At 35.9% G+C, this 20119-nt stretch overlaps 1 protein-coding gene across 1 annotated transcript in view; it reads right to left on the bottom strand.

The window, feature by feature from the left end:
- The window catches only part of CRISP1 (cysteine rich secretory protein 1), a gene marked incomplete at its 3' end in the record, with an annotated part of 32439 nt that extends 13296 nt beyond the window's left edge, over positions 1–19143 (bottom strand). Inside the window, exons 1-3 of the mRNA XM_080806379.1 lie at positions 19094–19143; positions 10162–10229; positions 4078–4215 (exon numbers count right to left, since the gene is read on the bottom strand). Of these exons, the coding sequence (XP_080662505.1) occupies positions 4078–4215; positions 10162–10227 (204 nt within the window). The 5' untranslated portion in view covers positions 10228–10229; positions 19094–19143. The remainder of the gene's footprint in view (positions 1–4077; positions 4216–10161; positions 10230–19093) is intronic.
- Positions 19144–20119: the final 976 nt, after the last annotated feature.

The following is a 20119-nucleotide window of genomic DNA, read 5'->3' on the forward strand; positions in this document are numbered from 1 at the left end:
AATAAAACAGATCAGGGTTAGAAATCCATTCCATTATTTATTAGCAGTTTTCTCTCTGACACATTATTTAATCTTTTTGAATATGTTCTTCATCTGTAAAATGTGACCCATCATTCATGCCTAATAGTTTGTTCTAAAGTCTTAATGTAGTAATTTATGCAACACAATTGCAGTATGACAAATCTTATACTATGTGCTCTATAAATAAACAACGGCAATGTACAGTGTTACACGTCTCCATCTAAAATTATAAATAATAATAAAAATAGTAACTAAAACCACATGTCAGGATCTGTTACCAATTCTGTACCTATATTTTCAAATTTTGACCCAGAGCAACTCTGTAAGGGAAGTACTATTGTTATCCCCATTTGCAAATGGCTAAACAGAGATGTTGCATAATTTCTCAGGGTAACACAACCAATAAGTAGCCAAAAAAGAACTAGAATCCATGTCATTCTGTCTTCAGAATGTGTGCTCTTAACTCTTAATCTGTGTCAATTGTGTTGAATTGAAGCACTTTGTCAGGCATATCTCCAGGTAAATTGAAAGGAGGCAGAAAGTCTATATCGCTAATCATGGGACTTTGACGAATGTTCTTCCTAACACTCTTTAATCCTTACATCTGCATGCAACACATCACCAACAAAAGTTGTAGACTTCATTTTTTACTACAAGCTTTGACATAAATCTTTCACTTACTCTTTAGAATAAGTTTTGGATGACACCTGACTTAGATTTTCACCATTTTTTCTGGTAGCAAAGATATTTAACTGTTATATGTGTATGCTGCCATCTGGGTTGGTTTTACAGAATTACCGTTCAAGGAATTTATTAAATCTTGAGATGAATTAAGTAAATCATTAGCCTAGGCTCAAAGCAAGAACACGGTTTTGTAAGGTTTGATTGCTTCGTGTGAGAAAAGTTATATTTTAGTAGTGGATATATCTACCCGAGGAAGTGGAGATGATACAACACATCCTGTTAGGACACAGGATCTCCTGGTGGGAATATCATCATTGCATGCCTTAGTTAAAAACAAAAACAAAAACAAAACAAAACAAAACAAAACAAAACTTGCCTATTATAACCAGGTTACCAAGTGATTAGGACTATCAATTATCTGGGTAACTTACAACTCATTGCTTGTTGTATATGCCGTGAGGTACTACCAGGTCACTTTCTGAACCGAAGCACTAATTTCCTCTTAATCTGGGAGTCCTGTCCACTGACAGTTCTACTGTCTGTCCTTTCTAAAAATTGTCCTGCACTCAGGAGCATAACCCCTTCCCTGGGGTAGTCCATACTCAACAACTGATGGATATGGGAACTGTAAATTCCAAGCCACTTCCCTCCTACTCAGAAGGGTTGTCTTAGTTGTACTAAACTTCCTGAAGAATTATCTGAGACTTCTGTTGTGACTATATCACAATCCAACTTTTCCATATGTCCACTGCTGCTTTTCTCTCTACCTCCACAGGTAGGTGTCAAGCTGGTGATTGTTCTCCAATAAACATTCTGTGTGCTAATCTCCATCTGAATATGTTTATCTTGTCGCATAAACTACCTGCAGCATTCCTTACATACAGTCTGTGGTTCAGACCTCTTTAAGGAAGCTGTCTAGGATATTACCTCTGATTAATACTGGTAAGATGCTCCTTTCTTTCTGTGATAGATCCAGGATTAAAATCACAAATGAGTAGTCATGGTTATTGCACCAAAGCTATGAATTCTGGCTTTAATACGTGGTTCCTTTTAATTGGTTTCTAACCTATGTAAACTTTGGAAACTTGTGGAAACTCTATTGAAACTTCTAGAAAATCTCTGCCTGGCAGTTGTGATTGCCTCTTCAGCCCTGCTGTAACTCTATCAGTTCCTTTCTAGCCACATCCAACACATTGTTTATGGAACAGCTCAACTCTCGTATTCCTTTTAAAATATGATTCAGTCTTACTGGTCACCTAATTTATAGTCTTTTTTTTTTTTTTAACATATACTTTTTTTTTTTTTAAGATTTTATTTATTTATTTGTGAGAGAGTGAGCACAGGCAGGCAGAGAGGCAGGCAGAGGCAGAGAGAGAAGCAGGCTCCCTGCTGAGCAAGGAGCCCGATGTGGGATTCAATCCCAGGACGCTGGGACCATGACCTGAGCTGAAGGCAGCCACTTAACCAACTGAGCCACCCAGGCATCCCACCTAATTTATAGTCCTGTTGATCTCTCCTGCCTTTACACTTTAGCACCTGAGTGTATTCATTCTTACATTAGGTTCTAAAAGTTCCTTTGTAGTTGCCTTTATTCCACAATAATACAATCTCTGAAATCAGAGTCTATACTTTCCATTTATTCTAAAATTTCTTTAGAACCTCCTAGCTACATGTGTTTGCTCTTCTGGAAACCAAGGAGTTTGGACCCTATTGGAGTCCAGTGAGTTTGGACCCTGTTTGTACTAAGAGAAGTATATAGTTAAGAGCTGGTGCCTGGAGCTGTGCTATTTGCATTTGAATCTGTACTTAATTCAGTGCTTATTACTTTGGATGTTAGCTAAATTCTCCTGGGTTCAGACTCATTATCAATAAAATGGAGATGACAGTATTATCGGCATCACAGAACTATTGATTTAAATGAGTTTATGTAACAAAGTTCTAAAAGAGTGCCTGTCAACAGTAAGCACAATATACATGTCAGGCACAGCACTCACAATGCAAGAAAGCCTGTGATAGGTACTGAATTTTTATTGTTTTGTTTAAATAACACTTTCTATTTTAAGGTGACCAAGAGATAAATTTCAAAATAATGTTTTTCTTCACTTGCTTCCCACTTTCATCATTTGCATGAGGAGACGGTCTCTTAGAATCGCTCTCCAGAGCAAGTGCTAATTAGAAATAGAAATTTCTAATTCTTGTACACTAGACCCATCCAAGTAAGGTTAAAGGGGCCAGGATAAGGTTGCAGAGAAACCTGAGTGATACTTCTGGGAGATAATACGTATGCAGCTAATCACCTGGTACTTCTGAGACTGCCCTAAATTTGTTTTGTTTTGTAGCACCTACTCTGATCACATACCAGGTTTATAGTGGAAAGACAATTCTCTTTTTATGGGATGCCAGGGAACTGGGAAATAGGTTTGTCAATATTGGTTTATCTGGCAGCACCCCCTGACTTCGAATCTGGACATCTTGATTCTCAGATGAGAGTCTAGCCTCTGGGCTGCTGCCCAATGAAGACAGTTATGAATTGCCTCTATAACTTAGAGCTCACCGTGCGGACAGTACTGGCCAGCAGCATCAGCTTCAGCTGGGAGCTTGCAGGGGTCTCCACCGGAGACTTTCCAGATCAGGATCTCAGACAGTGGGGCCCAGGAATCTGTGTTTTAAAAAGTTCTTTGGTTGGGGCGCCTGAGTGGCTCAGTGGGTTAAGCCTCTGCCTTCGGCTCAGGTCATGATCTCAGGGTCCTGGGATCGAGCCCCGCATCGGGCGCTCTTCTCGGCAGGGAGCCTGCTTCCCTCTCTCTCTGCCTGCCTCTCTGCCTACTTGGGATCTCTGTCTGTCAAATTAAAAAAAAAAAAAAATTAAAAAGTTCTTTGGCAGTTCTTTCAAGATTAAGAAGCACTGTCCTAGGGTACATTAGGAATGAAATTAGACTGTCTGAGTTGGAATTGTTGCTCTATCATTCAAAAACTATGTGATTTTGGGAAAGTTACTTACCACCTCTGTGCCTCCTTTCTTTTCTTTCTTTCTTTTTTTTTTTTTTTTTTAATTTTAAGATATATTTATTTGAGAGAGAAAGAGAGGTTACCAGCACACAGAGGGAGAGGGAGAAGCAGACCCTGCTGAGCAGGGAGCCGGATGTGGGGCTCTACCCTGGGACACTGGGATCATGACCTGAGCCAAATGCAGATGCTTAACTGACTGAGCCACCCAGGGGCCTCTGTGCCTCCATTTCTTCTTCTGTTAAGTCATAGATTTGTTTGGGAAGACCGAAGTTTTAGTATACTTAAAGTGAAGAGAACTTAATAAAAACTCAGTAAACACTATTACTATTATTGACACCATCGTTGCTGTTTAATTAATCTCACCATCTTCAGCATGTTGCTGGCTGACGGAACTACTCCTCTCCTGAGGGTGTTATGTACAGTAACGATTTCTTCTTGGACAGTTGCCAGTTCAGTGAGGAGAGTATTATATGGAACATATGGAACTGGAGTTGGTTTTGCCTGTGATCAGAAAATTAATTTAATTAGTCTTATTTCTTTTATGTGTAATTCATCACTTATATTCCTAGCAGACCTACAGCAATATGAATTTGTAGTTTATATTTACTAGACAATGATCTATAGGATTTTAAAATTAATTGTAAGGGCCTATTTAGCCAGAGTGGCCCCACCCTGGTTGAACTGCCATCTTGTTGTTTATGCAGTAAAACTTAAATTGACCCTGCCCCACCCAGGGGAACTTATTTAAAAGCAAGTCCGGGAAACCAGTCCCAGGTAACAGCCCAAATACAAGGGTGGGTCAGGTCAGGTGGAGACGTTCAATCAGTGGGGGCCCGTACTGTCTCCTAGCTACCAAGGTGATAGGCTAGTTTCCATAGCTACTATGGGGTGAATTATAATTCAGTTAGCCACCTGTGTGTGGCCAGGCCCAACCACATGGCCTTTGCTCTATAAAAGTTAGTCTGGAAAGCAGGGAAGAGTGGTCCTCTCTGTAAGGGGCGGCCCCGACAGGTCTGTTTGACGGTCGGTCTGATTCTTGATGTTGGGCGCGAAATAAAGCTTTGCTTGACCTTCGCTTTGTATCAGTCTTGCTCCTTTGACTATGAACCCATTATTGGGGGACCCAACATTGGGGACCCAACAATAATGATTGGTCAATAGATTATTTTCCATTTCTCCAGTGCTAGTCTTTCAGGTTTCTGAATGTCATTTGACATTATACAAGTGTATAGCATAAAACACTGGAGTTTGGGGTTTTTGATTGGGATTTTTCAAATTTATGATCGGTACTTTGAGCCATGTAAAAGTACTTTTAGGGCCATATAAGCCACAGTGGAAGATATCTTGACGTTACACTGACTTCCCTTCCTTGGCTCCTATCCCACCCCATTTCCTGCAAGTGTTCTCTTTGGTTCTTAAATAAACCACTTGCACTCAAATACTGTCTAAAGGATGTATCTAATCTAAGATATTAATTATTGAATACAAAGCCTCCAGTGTCTTTAACTCAGATTCTACCTTTTTCTCTTATGCCTATGAAAAAACATTAGCATTTGCATGCATATATGTAAGTATAAAATAGAATTAAAATCAGCTACAATCCAGAATTAATGACTATTCTTTTAATTTGTTTACCCTTTATCTTGCAACTAAGAAGAAAACTAAATAGCTTTAATATTTTAGGTTAACATTAATTCTATCAAGAGCAGCTTCTTTTGTGTGTGTACTATATGTCACATACACTTTATTCCTTTTGTTTAAAAAGTGGCAAAACATATGTAGTATAATTTGAGTAGTATCTGTTTATTCCTCAAGTACCATAGGGACATTAGCAATTTCTGGACATTAGCAATCCAACACCATACCTTGCTCAAATTTAGTAGTTATTTCATTTATTTTATATCCACATAAAATAGGAATGGGAAAAAGGCATAAATATGGAATCCAGAAGACCCTTCTAGAGACTATTTTCTATGGATGTCATTTCCTCAAAAACACAGTCCTATGGTGCTATTTTCCTCCATACTTCAGGTAGCCCTTGTCTATACTCAAGGAGAGGTAGGGAATGACCAGAATCCCTTTCCTATATTCAAATTAAATTTTCCCTGTTCCTCCAAACTCTGCTCCAGTGAAACTCATGACATATTGCTCTACCATCTCGTTTCTGAACATTCATTCTCCTATAACATTTTCCTATCACTTCCTCTCATTCATTGAAATTGGGCCTTCTGGTTTTTTGGTGTTTTTTTTTTTTTTTTTTTAAGATTTTATTTATTTTTTTTGAGAGAGAGAGAGAGCATGATCTGGGGCAGGGAGGGGCAGAGAAAGAGTAAGAAGTAGACTCTCTGCTGAATAGGGAGCCCCATGTGGGGCTTGATCCCAGGACTCTGAGATCATGACCTGAGCCTAACACACATGTTTAACTGATTGAGCCATCCAGGTGCCCTGAAATTGGGCCTTCTGAAACAAATTCATCCTGTCTACGTCTATTTCTGCAGTCAACTCAAGGAACTTCAGCATTCACATGGATAGTTCTAGCCATCTGCTATCTCAGGCCCTTGAATTTTTTTCTCTCTTAGACCTCTCCTTCAAGTCTCATTAGTCTCCACCATGGTGGTCACAGCTATATTTTATAATCACGCTAAATGCCAAATCGCCTGGTCACACTTTTCCCTGCCTGATCAGAATTTCCTGATTTTCCAGATTGCTAAGGTCAATCACTCTATTTTCAACATAGTCTAGTCTTCTAGCTCTTTTTTCACTTTCTCTCTCTCTCTTTTTCTATTCATGTTCTCTCTCTCTCTCTTTTCAAGATTTTATTCATTTATTTGACCAAGAGAGACACACAGTGAGAGAGGGAACACAAGCAGGGAGAGTGGGAGAGAGAGAAGCAGGCCTCTCACTGAGCAGGGAGCCTGATGTGGGCCTCAATCCCAGGACTCTGTGTTTATGACCTGAGCCAAAGGCAGACTCTTAATGATTGAGCCACTCAGGTGCCCCTATTCACGTTCTCTTATTTCAACAAATTCCTTGCTAAAATATTGAATCCTTCCCCGCCCATTGCCATTTAAGAACGTCCCCACTTTGCGTGGGACCACAAATTTCCCTGCCCACACAGAGTCAGATGAGCAATGGCAAAAAAATATTCCACAAAATGCCAGGTATTGGTATCATACAAAATCCTGATGTCTAATCTCAAACAGTCCCTTAATTTTGTTCATCAATTCTACTTATTTTACCTGGTTAGTTCACTTTGTCTTTCTTCACAATGTTATTGCAGAATTTGTGCACTCTACTCCAATTACATTGACCTCTCTCAATAGATTTTGCTATGTCCTACTTTCCCCAGTAAAGAGACACTCTCTGATGTCTGCTTCAGCTTCTCTTGGTCAGTCTACTAATCTGCTTCTATCTGTTCTCATTCTTTTCTCCTTATCACTTGTGGTACTACCGAACAGATCATACTTTCTTGTTTTTTTAATCATCTTATGGAGGTATAATTGACATGTAAAAGCTATACATGTTTAATGTATACAATTCAATGAGTTTGGGTAAGTATACACTTGTGAAACCATCATCACCATCAATATAAACAAACAAAAGAACACAAACATATCAATCACCTCTCAAAGTTTCCTCCTGTCCCCTTTCCTATAACTATTGTTATTATTTTGTATATCTTATAAAAGCATTTAAAATAAGATTTATCCTCTTGGCAAATTTAAAACTGGATGTCCGCATGCAAAAGAATGAAATTAGACCCTTATCTCACACCATACATTAAAATCAACTTACAATGGACCTGAAAGGTCCTATAAGACCTAAAACCATAAAACTCCTAGAAGAAAACATAAGTAAAAAGTTCCTTGACATTGGTCTTGGCAAGCACAGACAATGAAAGAAAAAATAAGCAAGTAGGATTGTATCAAACTAAAAATCTTCTGCATAGCAAGGAAACAATAAAAAAGATGAAAAGGCAATTTAATGAATGGGAAAAATATTTGAAGCTATATATCTGATAAGGAATTAATATCCAAAATATTGAAGGAACTTGTATAACTAACAAAAACAAAATAAAACAAAATACCTGATTTTAAAAATACACAAAGAACCTAAACAGACATTTTCCCAAAAAAAACTAAATGACCAACGGCTATATGAAAAGGTTCTTAACCTCATTAATCATCAAGGAAATGAAAATCAAAACCACAATGATATATCACCTCACACCCGTTTTGAAAACAAAATTTCAAGTGTTGCAAGGGATGAAGAGAAAAGGGAACCTTGATATACTGTTGGTGGGAATGAAAAATGATAAAGCCATAATGGAAAATAGTATCCTCAAAAAAGTAAAAACAGGTCATTCTTTCAAAAGCTGTTTCTCCCCAGTGTTGTTTACTCCATTCTCTTCCACATTTCCCCAGATCTTACATTACTCATTACCTTTCCACTATAACTTCAAGCAATTCATTTTCCTTCCCACTTATTCATGATCATGATGCTTGTAACTTAAAATAAACAGACAAAACTTTTCATTTATTTCACTTCCCCATTCATTTGCTATACTTTCTATTTGCCTTCCCAATCAAAATTCCTGAAAATGTTGCCAGTTCTCACGGCCTAGTTTTTGGCCTATTTGTTTTCTACCCAGAGTCTAAAACGAGAATATACCATACTGTTTATTTTTATTGGACAAATAGCAACAGTTTATTATTTCCTTTAACTAGGATTCATGTTTAAATTTTATGCAATGAATTTGTGTTTGGGGCTTAATTTGTCTTATGATGTTGTTTTCTTTTAAAATTCTTAAGCCTTAATTTTCTGAGCGAACTTTCTGTAACCATGCAAATATTCCAATAACTATCTGTCTATGGAATGTATAACAGTTGTTTTATCAATGCCTTCAACACTCATATTTTTCCTTTGTATTCTTGGCCAGTAGGTAGATGAGGCTCTGGTTCCCCTGACTGAGAGGAGTTCTTGTTACCTACTTTTTCATCTGGACTTTTAACTCTGATACTGATTCCTTCTTTCACATGGCAGCGTGGGCCAGGCTGTCTCCTGGAACATGTACTAACTAAGTGACCTAGACCACCCTAGTACTGATTAGGTCTTAAAGGCAAAATTTGCTTTCTCACTGTCTTTCTCCTTTCTCTCTGATGGTGGGTTTGCTTCAGCACAGCTTTTCCTTACTGTGAAGTATGAAGGTCTTGCTTCCACATTGGGGGAATAAAATGGAAAGAGAACCAAAGAGGAAGAAGGAGAACTCTTTTTAAGACTGTACTTACAGCATACTGGAGAATTATTGGGTGTTGGATGAGAGCTCTACCTGGTTCATCTTTGAGGAAGAGGTGTGAGTGATAAGACCCAAATCAGTGCCCCAATTGTCTGATGAATATAGATTTTCTTTTATTTATAAAATTAAATGTATTGCATTTTTAACTTCTCTTACCTAGCACATGAAAACATAAAAATCATTCATTTTCTACACCAAAGCTATTGACTTCAATTCATCATAAAAATATTTTGGGTACATGGGAAGCCTGGGTGGCTCAGTCATTAAGTGTCTGCCTTTGGCTCAGGTCATGATCTCATGGTCCTGGGATGGAGCCCCAATGGGGTTCCCTGCTCAGTGGGGAGCCTGCTTTTCCCTTTACCTCTGCCTGCTGCTCCCCCTACTTGTGCTCTCTCCCTGTCTCTGTCAAATAAGTAAATCTTAAAAAATATATTTTGAGTAAATTAAAAAATGAATTTTTCTATATCATTGAGGTTATTTAGAGGTACACATTGTTGGGTGACCATAAAATATTAAAGACATTCCTTATACCTCTGAGTGTTTTGTTTTTATTTTGTGATTGTTGAAGTTCTTGTCTTTAATGAGTAATGAGGTGCAGGCCTCATACTCCTTTGCTTACAGCTCCTCACACATCTGTTCTTGTTCACACCTTGCATTTCATATTTAATTTTGATGTGTTCAATTCTTGTTATAGTAACAAATCAGAGGGTGCAATTGGGATATTGATAAAATACTTTCTTTTCTGTGTTAAAAAAAATCCAAACAATATTTTCCCATTTAGTTTATGGAGAATGCATGGTATATTACAAAGAAGTAATTCCTGCTTTACAGTCTTAGCTTTTTGAATTATCCAGAGGAGCTATAATGAAATTGGCATGACCCCATGAAGCCAAACTGGCTAGGTTTACTTTCAGGGTCTGCCACTTCCCAGTTATCTGTCATTGCCACATGACTTCACCTCCCTCTGCTTTGGTTCTTTTCTCTGCAATGTGAAATTAAGAATAGTACTTGCCTACTAGAGCATCTGGTGAGACCAGGGTGATTAATGGGCATAGCGTCCTCACAACAGTGTCTGTAACAAAATGAATTCTACGGGGGTAGATCTTATCCTTTTCTGTAAAGTAATTATGAAACATACAATCCTCACATACTCGTATAATCCAAATAAGCAGGAAACCAGCAGCAGCAGTCAAATACAAGAAGTATTTCATTGTCATCCCTGAGAAGAAAACATAAATTTAGATTACTGTCAATTCCTGGGATTATGTTTTATTATAAACCTGTTTTCAATCCTCTTTTGAAGTATATTTGCATTTTCTGCAAAAAGAGACCCGCAGGATCAAAACAAAGTTGAATATGTTAGTGGGCCAACAGAGGAAGACAGAACTTTGATTGGAAGAATGATAGATTTCATGTCTTAATCCCTAGAACCTTTGAATATGTTACATTACATGACAAAAGAGAATTAAGGTAGCAGATGGAATTCAAATTGCTAATCAGCTGACTTCAAAGTAGGGAGATTGGGGCACATGGGTGACTCAGTTGGTTAGGTGTCCAACTCTTGATTTCAACTTAGATGATGATCTCAGGGTTCTGAGATAGAGCACTACATTGGGCTCCATGCTCAGTGGAGAGTCTGCTTAAGATTCTCTCTTTCCTTCCCCCAACTTGCGAGCATACATGCACACACATACTTTCTCTCTAAAATAAATAAATCTTGAAAAAAAAAAAAAAAGTAAAGCAGGGAGATTATCCTGGATCATCCATGCAAGTTTATAAGGGTACTTAAATGTGGGAGAGGGAACCAATGACAGTGATGAATCATGACAAAATGAATCATGACAAAAACCAGACCCACCATTGCTTTGAAGACAAAGGAAGGGACCATGAGCCAGAGAATGTGGGCAATCTCTGGAAGTAGGAAAAGGCAAGAAAATGGATTCTCCCCTGGTGCCTCCTAGTTGAATCTTGATTTTAGCCCACTCAGTGAGACCATTTGAACTTTTGACCTCCACAACTGTAAATTTGTATGGTTTTAAAGCACTAAATTTATAGTAATTTGTTACAGTAACAACAGGAAACTAACATAAAAACACAAGATCATATTTGACCTCTATTGCCTATAGAGAAGACATGTGATCATAGTCCTAGTAATTTATATACATGACTTAGAGATATTCTGTATATATGATCACTCTAAGAATGGTTGTCATTGTGAGTCAGGCAAATCAGAGTTAATATACCCTCCTCTTTATTTCTGTTTGATAAGGTTGCTGACTGTAGGGTATTAAATTTATTAGTATAGGTTATTAAATTTGGTTAGCACCTTCTTTAAACAATCTGCCATGCTTATTTCTGAATCATCCTGTTGAGTGGAAAGCATTAAAAAGCAACAGTTTTGTTCTTATTTTAAATAAAAAATTTAAAGAACGGGTTAAATGACTTGGGCTGAATAATACATGTAATATGATTTGCTGTTGTTCTCAATATTCTCCTGCCCACTGCTGAAGAGAGGAATTCTGTAAATCAATTCTTTCAGGAAACATGAACATGAAAACAATCTCCTCTTTATCACTCCTTTTTGTTTTTTCAACTCTTTCTTTCCCTTCCTTTCTTTCTTTTCCCAAAATGTCACATACTTCCAAACCTTCAGATTTATAGTAATATAGCAACATGGATAATGAAATATGAATTCCATTCTTTTATTTAATCCTCAAAAAGTCCAGTAAAACAGATATTTTCCACCTGTGTTAACTGAAGAAAAAATAAAATAAAAAAGAGCTCCTTCAATATAGTAGATTGATATATATTTATCATGCATGCGTTAATACTTATACCCATCCACAATGAAGTATTGTTATTCAAGTTGTTCCCCATTATGAAGCTGTCTATAACTTTTGTTGCTGCATTTTCTGACTGGAAATATGGGGTGATGGTGTGTGTGCTCATTGTCTTAATGGTTACAATGCTTTCTTGAGTATACACTAACATATATCTTAATTATACCTCAAAAAACTGTTATAAAAGTTTTAAGAAACAAAGAGTTATCCATTTCACATGAATCAGACAACTGGCATTAACAATTTAGATTTTGTCTTTCCAGTATTTTTTTCCTTATATCCAAATTTAATACTTAAATTTATACCTAAGCAAATAATTTATATAAAATATTTTATCCTATTTTTTCCCAGATTTCCAATTAGTATACATTATACTATGCTTCATCATTATTATTACTTATGTATATTTTAACACAGACACCAAGCCATTTTTAGGACTTTTCTTATGAATAACCATAGGATTTGTGCTCCAAAATTGAAATCAATTGAAATCTTTAGACTTTTTTTTGGATGACATAGATGTAATTTTATTTCTAAGTGTACCTGATAGATAAAAGTGTTTAATAAATATTTAATAAATGAATTGGTTTTGGTACAGTTGAAATAATTGGTTAATTCAGACACACACACATGCACACACATGTATCTGTGAATTCACTTTAGTGCAATATAATACAACTCATTTTGATCCTGGAGTTAAAATACTACTGTTTTATCCTAGTATGCTGGCAAATACACAAGTTCTCTGAAAATCAACTTCCTTTTGTTTAGAATGAAATCCAATATGCTGGAGATACAAATGACGTATCAGGAATATATAACACAACCAGATCTTTAGTGTTTTTTTTTTTTTTTAATTCAGAATGCTGCAATCTGCTTAATGGGCTTCATAATCCAAGTTTAAAAGCATATCATATTTTATAAATGAAATCTAATTAATTCTCATAGAAGTCCTTTGAAAACATACAGTATTGCCCATATTATCATAAATATATAAATACACCCTGGAAATTTTATATGTAAATACAATAACTTTCATCTGTCATAACTGGGTGAAAATCATTATTTTATGTCATAAGATGCATAATGAATTTGACACAATCCTGTGTAGTGATGATTTAATGCCAGTATTTGTATCCTATGCAAGAATTGAGAGCAATCACAAGTAGCTATTGCAACTCTTGAGAATGATTACATGACAATTAGTGTCAGTGGGAATTATAATTAACTTAGCATTTTTGGCTCCTCCAAAGAACTTTGATTTTTTTTCAGTAGCATATGATTTATTAATAACTAGCTAAAGCTCTTTGGTGTCTCAGTGTTAAATATCTTATATTTATTATTGATATATAATTGACATACAATATTATATTGGTTTCAGGTATACAACATAATGATTTGTAAAATAGCAAAATATTGTAAAATAGTCAACATAAATAGTCCTTGTAAAATAGTCAATGACAATTGTCAAATGTCAATAAGTCCTCTTACAAAATTAATACAGTATTATTAACTATATTCCCTCAGACTTATTTATTTTATATCTGGAAATCTGTACTTCTTAATCCCCTTCACCCATTTCACCCTCCCAACTGACCCCTCACCACCTCCCCTCTGGCAACCACCAATCTATTTGTATCTTTGACTTTGGGTTTTGTTTTGTTTGTTTTGGTTTTCAGATTTTGCATAAAAGAGAGATAAGGAGATATTTGTCCTTCTTTGACTTCTTTTACTTCGCAGAGTTAAGGGCAAACTAAGGACAAACTCAAAGTTAAGGGCAGCTTTTTGTGTCCCAGTTTTGGTTTGAGGTTTATTAATAGGTAAAATGTGCACACTCAACCAAAAACTCCTCAGATAACAGAGACTATGAGGAAAATAGGAGGATGCCTTTGTTTATTTAAGAGTCAAACATACACTTGGAGCAACTGAATCAGAACATGAAGGTAAAGTTTAACATGGGGGCAGCAATAGTGTATGTTAAGCATTTTTGAATGAGGCTTGAATTCAGGCCACTATGAAGGTATCTTTTTTGGTTAAGAATTATTATGAAGTACAGACTTTGGGGTCTGGGCTAGTCCTCAGAGACAGAGTTCAAGAGTCAGGCTGAAACAAGCAATAGGCAGATATTTTGGCAAACAAGGAATACTGCAGATATAATACTACACAAAGGTCCAGACACAGAGGTTAGGATTGCAGAGCATGACAGAGGTAGAGTAGAGGTTGTAGGGATGGAAAAATAAGTGGGTCTATGGTAAGAGGTTCTGGGGACCCAGACTGAGGCATCTTCCCTAGAGAATTAGAACAGCATTGGTCCCAGGGCCTGGACAAGAGCTAAAACCTCCAGAATGGTCTGAATCATTCTCCATTGCTTGGAGGATTACAAACTTAGAAATCAAGTAGGTTATTTTAACCAAGGAATTATAGGTGCATATACTCATGGAAGGGCAGCTTTTCTGAAAAGAAATACTATGGGAGCAATAGAAATATCACCTTCAGTACCAGTACATCAGTATCAGTACTTACTTATCACAAATATTTCATGTGCAATAGGCAATTTTAAGCCAAACTCTTAAAATATTTTCAGATAATAATACCAGAAACTTGATGCGCTGGTTATTTAAATTTATTTTCCTTACACTTCTGTTTTTTTTATTATATTTCATCTTAATATATAGGCAGAACACGGATATTTGCAAGTTAATATTTAGCAGGAGGAGAGATCAAGAATGAAGGAGAAAACGAGAATTGATTCCTGCTTCTAACACGCCCTTGAGAAGACATTCTCACATATTAACTGGTGAGACCAAGACCTTCCCAAGAAGCATGAAGTCCCTTCCTTGCCTGAACCAAAGAAGTCAGAAGAATAAGCTATATAAGGAATATATCATGTCTTTTTTTAATCTTTGCATCTGTGAATTTGTCAGTTTAGAAGAAATTACTAAGGTAAAAATTGTATTTACTAAATTCCATAAATTTCAGTCTACAAATTGATAAATTTGTGAATATGTATATACGTGTGCAACCACAACCAGAGCAACCAAGAGGATCCTTCATTCCCCCGTTTGGTCAGTAAGTCCCAAGAATAAAAACCATTCTGATTTCCATAACAGGGTGTTAATTTTATCAATCTGAAATTTCATATGGGTGGGATATGTGTTTTTGGTGTTTAACCTTTCCCCCTTAATATTATGTCTATGAGATTCATCCATGTGGCATGTAAAATTTATTTTTGTTAATACCTGTGCAGTATTCTACTGTATGTAGACAACATAACTTATTTACCCATTCTATTATTAATGGGCATTTCATTCATCTTCAGTTTAGATCTATTTATGAGTAAAACCTATATAAATATTTTGTCCATGGGTCTTTTGGTGTATATTATTATTCACTTTTTTGGGGGGGGGATAGATATCCAATAATGAAATTATTGAGTTATATGGTATACACATGCTTTCCTTTAGTTGGTACTATCAAATATTTTTCCCAGGAGTTCTAGACATTTATAGTTTTATACTTCTATCCACTTTATATTCACCCATACTCAGTATTTTAAACTTTTTTTTTTAAATTATCCATTTGATTTTTGTAATGGTATTTTATCAGTTTTTAATTTGTAATTTTCTAATTACTAATGATATTGAACACATTTTTGTGTGTTTTTTTGTTTGTTCATTTATTTATTTATTTATTTTTAAAAGATTTTTATTTACTTACTTGAGAGAGAGCAAAAGTGAGAAAGCTCACAGAGGGAGAGGGAGAAGAAGACTTGCTGCTGAGTAGCGAGCCTGATGTGAGGCTTGATCCAGGACCCTGAGATCAAGACCTGAACCAAATGCAGATGTTTAACTGACTGAACTACCCAGGTGCCACCCCCTGCTTGCAAAACTTTTTAAAAAGTTATTTAAATTCAACTAATCAATACATAGTACAGCATTAGTTTCAGATTTAATAGTCAACAATTCATCAGTTGTATGTAATACTCAGTGCTCATTCCATCCAGTGCTCTCCTTAATGCCCATCACCCAGATACCTCATCCCCCCACCTACCTCCCCTTCTGCAACCCTCAGTTTGTTTTCCATAGTTAAGGGTTTCTCATGGTTTGTCTCTGCCTCTGATTTCTTCCCATCCAGTTTTCCCTCCCTTCCCTATGGTCCTTTGCACTATTTCTTATATTCCATATATAGTAATACCATATGATGATTGTCTTTCTCTGATTGACTTATTTCACTTAGCATAATACCCTCCAGTTCCATCTATGTCCATGTAAATAGTAAGTATTCATCATTTCTGATGGCTGAATAATATTCCATTGTTTATATATACCACATCTTCTTTATTTATTCATCTGTCAAAGGACATCTCAGTTCCTTCCACAGTTTGGCTATTATGGACATTGTGCTGTGAACATTGGGGTGCAGGTACCCCTTTGTTCCATTAAGCTGTCTTTTTTTTTTTTTTTTAAGATTTTTATTTTATTTATTTGACAGAGAGAGGTCACAAGTAGGCAGAGAGGCAGGCAGAGAGAGAGGAGGAAGCAGGCTCCCTGCCTAGCAGAGAGCCTGATGCGGGACTTGATTCCAGGACCCTGAGATCATGACCTGAGCTGAAGGCAGAGGCTTAACCCACTGAGCCACCCAGGCACTCCTCACTAAGCTGTATCTTTGAGATAAATACCTAGTAGTGCAGTTGCTAAGTTGTAGGGTAGCTATATTTTTAACATCTTGATGAAACTTCATACTGTTTTCCAGAGTGGCTGGATTAGCTTTCATTCCCACCAACAGTGTAAGAGAGTTCCCCTTTCTCTGTATCCAAAATTTGTTGTTTCTTGTCTTGTTAATTTTAGCCATTCTGACTGGTATAAGGAGGGATCTCATTGTAATTTTGATTTGTATTTCCCTGATGACAAGTGATGTTGAGCACTTTTTCATATGTCTGTTGGCCATTTTTATGCCTTCTTTGGAGAAATGTCTGTTCATGTGTTCTGCCCATTTCTTGACTGGATTATTTTTTGTTGTTGTTTTGTTTTTTTGTTTTGTTTTGTTTTTTGGTTTGACAAGTTGTTTATAGATCTTGGATACTATCCCTTTATCTGATATGTCATTTGCAAATACTTCTCTCATTCCATAGGTTGCCTTTTAGTTTTGTTGACTGTTTCCTCTGCTGTGCAGAAGGTTTTTATCTTGATGAAGTCTTAATAGTTCATTTTTGCTTTTGTTTTCCTTGCCTTTGGAGACATGTCTAGCAATAAGTTGCTGCGACCAAGGTCAAAGAGGTTGCTGCCAGTGTTCTCTAGGATTTTGATGGATTCCTGTCTCACATTTAAGTATTTCTTCCATTTTGAGTTTACCTTTGTATATGGTATAAGAGAATGGCCCAGTCTTATTCTTCTACATGTGGCTGTCCTATTTTCCCAGCACCATTTATTGAAGAGACTATTCTTTCCCATTAGATATTCTTTCCTGCTTTGTTGAATATTAGTTGACCATAGAGTTAAGGGTTCATTTCTGGGGTCTCTATTTGGTTCAATTGACCTATATGTCATCTAGTATCCAAGATCTATTTGTCCTAAAATTTGTTCCATACAAATTTTAGGGTTATTTGTTCCAGCTCTGTGAAAAATGTCAAAGGCATTTTGATAGGGACTGCATTGAATGTGTAGATAGTTCTGGGTAACATAAACATCTTTGTGATATTTATTCCTCCAATCCATAAACACGGAATGTTTTTCCACCTCTTTGTGTCTTCCTCAATTTCTTTAATAAGTGTTCCACATTTTTTAGAATATAGATCCTTTACCTCTTTGGTTAGATTTATTCCTGATATCTTAATGGTTTTTGGTGCAATTATAAATGGGATTGATTCTTTAATTTCTTTTCCTTTTGTCTCATTATTAATGCATAGAAATGCAACTGATTTCTGTGCATTGATTTTATGTCCTGCCACATTGCTGAATTTTGGGGTGGAGTTTTTTGGGTTTTTCACATAAACTGTCATATCATCTGGGAAGAGTAAGAGTGGACTTCTTTGCCAATTTGAATAACTTTTATTTCTTTTTGTTGTCTGATTGCTGAGGGAAGAACTTCTAGTACTATATTGAACAACAGTGGTGACAGTGGGCATCCCTGTTGTATTCCTGATCTTAGAGGAAAAGCTCTCAGTTTTTCCCCAATGAGAATGATATTCACTGTGAACACATTTTTATATGTTTATAAAGAATTTTGATATCATTTTTATACTACATTTTGTGAAGCCTGTCAAATATTTTGCATGCTGTTTTAACTAGGTTGACTATCTTTTTTATTATTATTATGATTGATTTGTAGGAATTCTCTATATGTTCTTGATATGAAGTATTTGCTAAATGTATGTGTTGTAAATATCTTCTCTTAGTCTGTGGCTTATTTTTGAACTCTTATTTGTATCTTTCTTTAAATAAAAGTTTTCAATTTAAATATGTCCAGTTTGTCTTTTCTTCTTTATGGTTCATGTGTGTGCTTGTGTGTGTGTGTGTGCATGCACGTGTGTGAGAAAAAGAAAGAGAGATGCTACTTAAGAAATGTCCATTATCCCAAAGTCATGAGTCATGAAGTTTTTTCTTCTAGAACCTTGATTCAACATTGACGAAAATATTGAAGACAAAGCTGGAGGACTTATACTACCAGATACTAAGATTTTCTACAAGGTTATAGTAATTAAGACAAAGTACTAGAGGCACAAATATAGATATGGACCAAACTAATATAATGGAATACACATACAATTTCATGTATACACTTACCTGATTTATGACAAGCCAGGAAATACCTGGTGATTCCTCAAAGTAAAACTTGAAACTAGCCTGTCTTCAATTAGAAGAGAGATAGAGGGCTACTGTTTGCTTGAGTATGACTGACTGATTATTTTGGCAGCAGTGTCACATAATTTCTGAAATAGAAGATACCTATCTTGGTACTTTAGAATCTATGTAACTAGTTGGTAATCTAAATATCTATAAGATATTTATGGGAATGATCTGAATTATTAATATTACCTTACATTTATATGTATAAGTTTATTAATCCCCTTATTAATATCATAGAAATAACAAGCATTTACTTTTATATTATAATGGACAGTGTTAAGGTAAGACCATATATAATCTTTTATTTAACATTGTGACAATAGGATAAGGTACTCATTTATCATTAACCTCACTTTTCAAGGAAGTAAACTAACATTTAAAGACACAATATAACTTACCCAGGTTCCCACAGTTTGTAAAATTCAGTGTCCTAAATAAGAACCAGATATTTGGCTCTGTGGTATGCTCTTGCCTTCAAACAATACTCTGCAGGGACAATTTGCTCTATGAGGAAGTCAGTTCAAAGAAAATTCTTGTAAGAGATCCAGGAATTAAGGGCATGAACGTATAATAATCAGAACAAATCTAAAGACTGTGAAGATTGCAAGTCATGATTGTGGATGTATTTCTAGTTTAGGATCTGGACAACGTCATCAACAGACCTCACCAGTCTTAAACTTCTACATGTTGAACAAGTTGCAAAGATTAGCTGCATGATTCAATGGAGCCACAATCAGATAACAAGAACACAGAAAGGGAAAGTGGCCCCATGGCCCAGTAAGAGAGGCAATTTATCAGCCTTATTACATGCATGTATGCAATCATTCAATAAATATTTATCAAGGTATTACTAGGAATCCTGCCTTCTTGTAGATACTGAGGTCACATAAAATAAACAAACATAAACTACACAATCTTATGAAGTTTGAGTTTCTGGGAATGAAAAGATAGTCTGTTTTTCTTTAGGAAAATAGGAAATTGTTCAATAGGAAAACCACCAACAATATGGGAGCATTCTATTAGAAATTTGTCCAGAAATTATGTGGAAACAACTAACTAAAAAGTCTGAATATAGTAAGTCACGTTATACCACATATTAAATAGTAAAATATGAAATGCTTCAGATATTATTTGAGCTAGAGGACAATGAATAAATAGGACTTTAACAACAAAGAAGGATGGCACAGATAGAAATCATCTATGATAGTAGAAAAACCACTCTGAAACTAGGTATAATCAGATGGTTTTGATTTATTATTCTGAAAACTTGGGAAATGTCTGTATTTATGAGTGTGTGGCCGTTTATATTAAAGTTTCTATCCACATGACTGACTGGTATCTTTTCCTTTTTCTCTTTTTTCCCCATTGTGGAGTTTGCCTTTGTTCTCTAGAAGAAAGGAGACATTATTATTTAATAATAATGT

This window comes from Martes martes (genome assembly GCF_963455335.1).
Source record: "Martes martes genome assembly, chromosome: 6".
In the NCBI taxonomy this organism is placed as follows: domain Eukaryota; kingdom Metazoa; phylum Chordata; class Mammalia; order Carnivora; family Mustelidae; genus Martes; species Martes martes.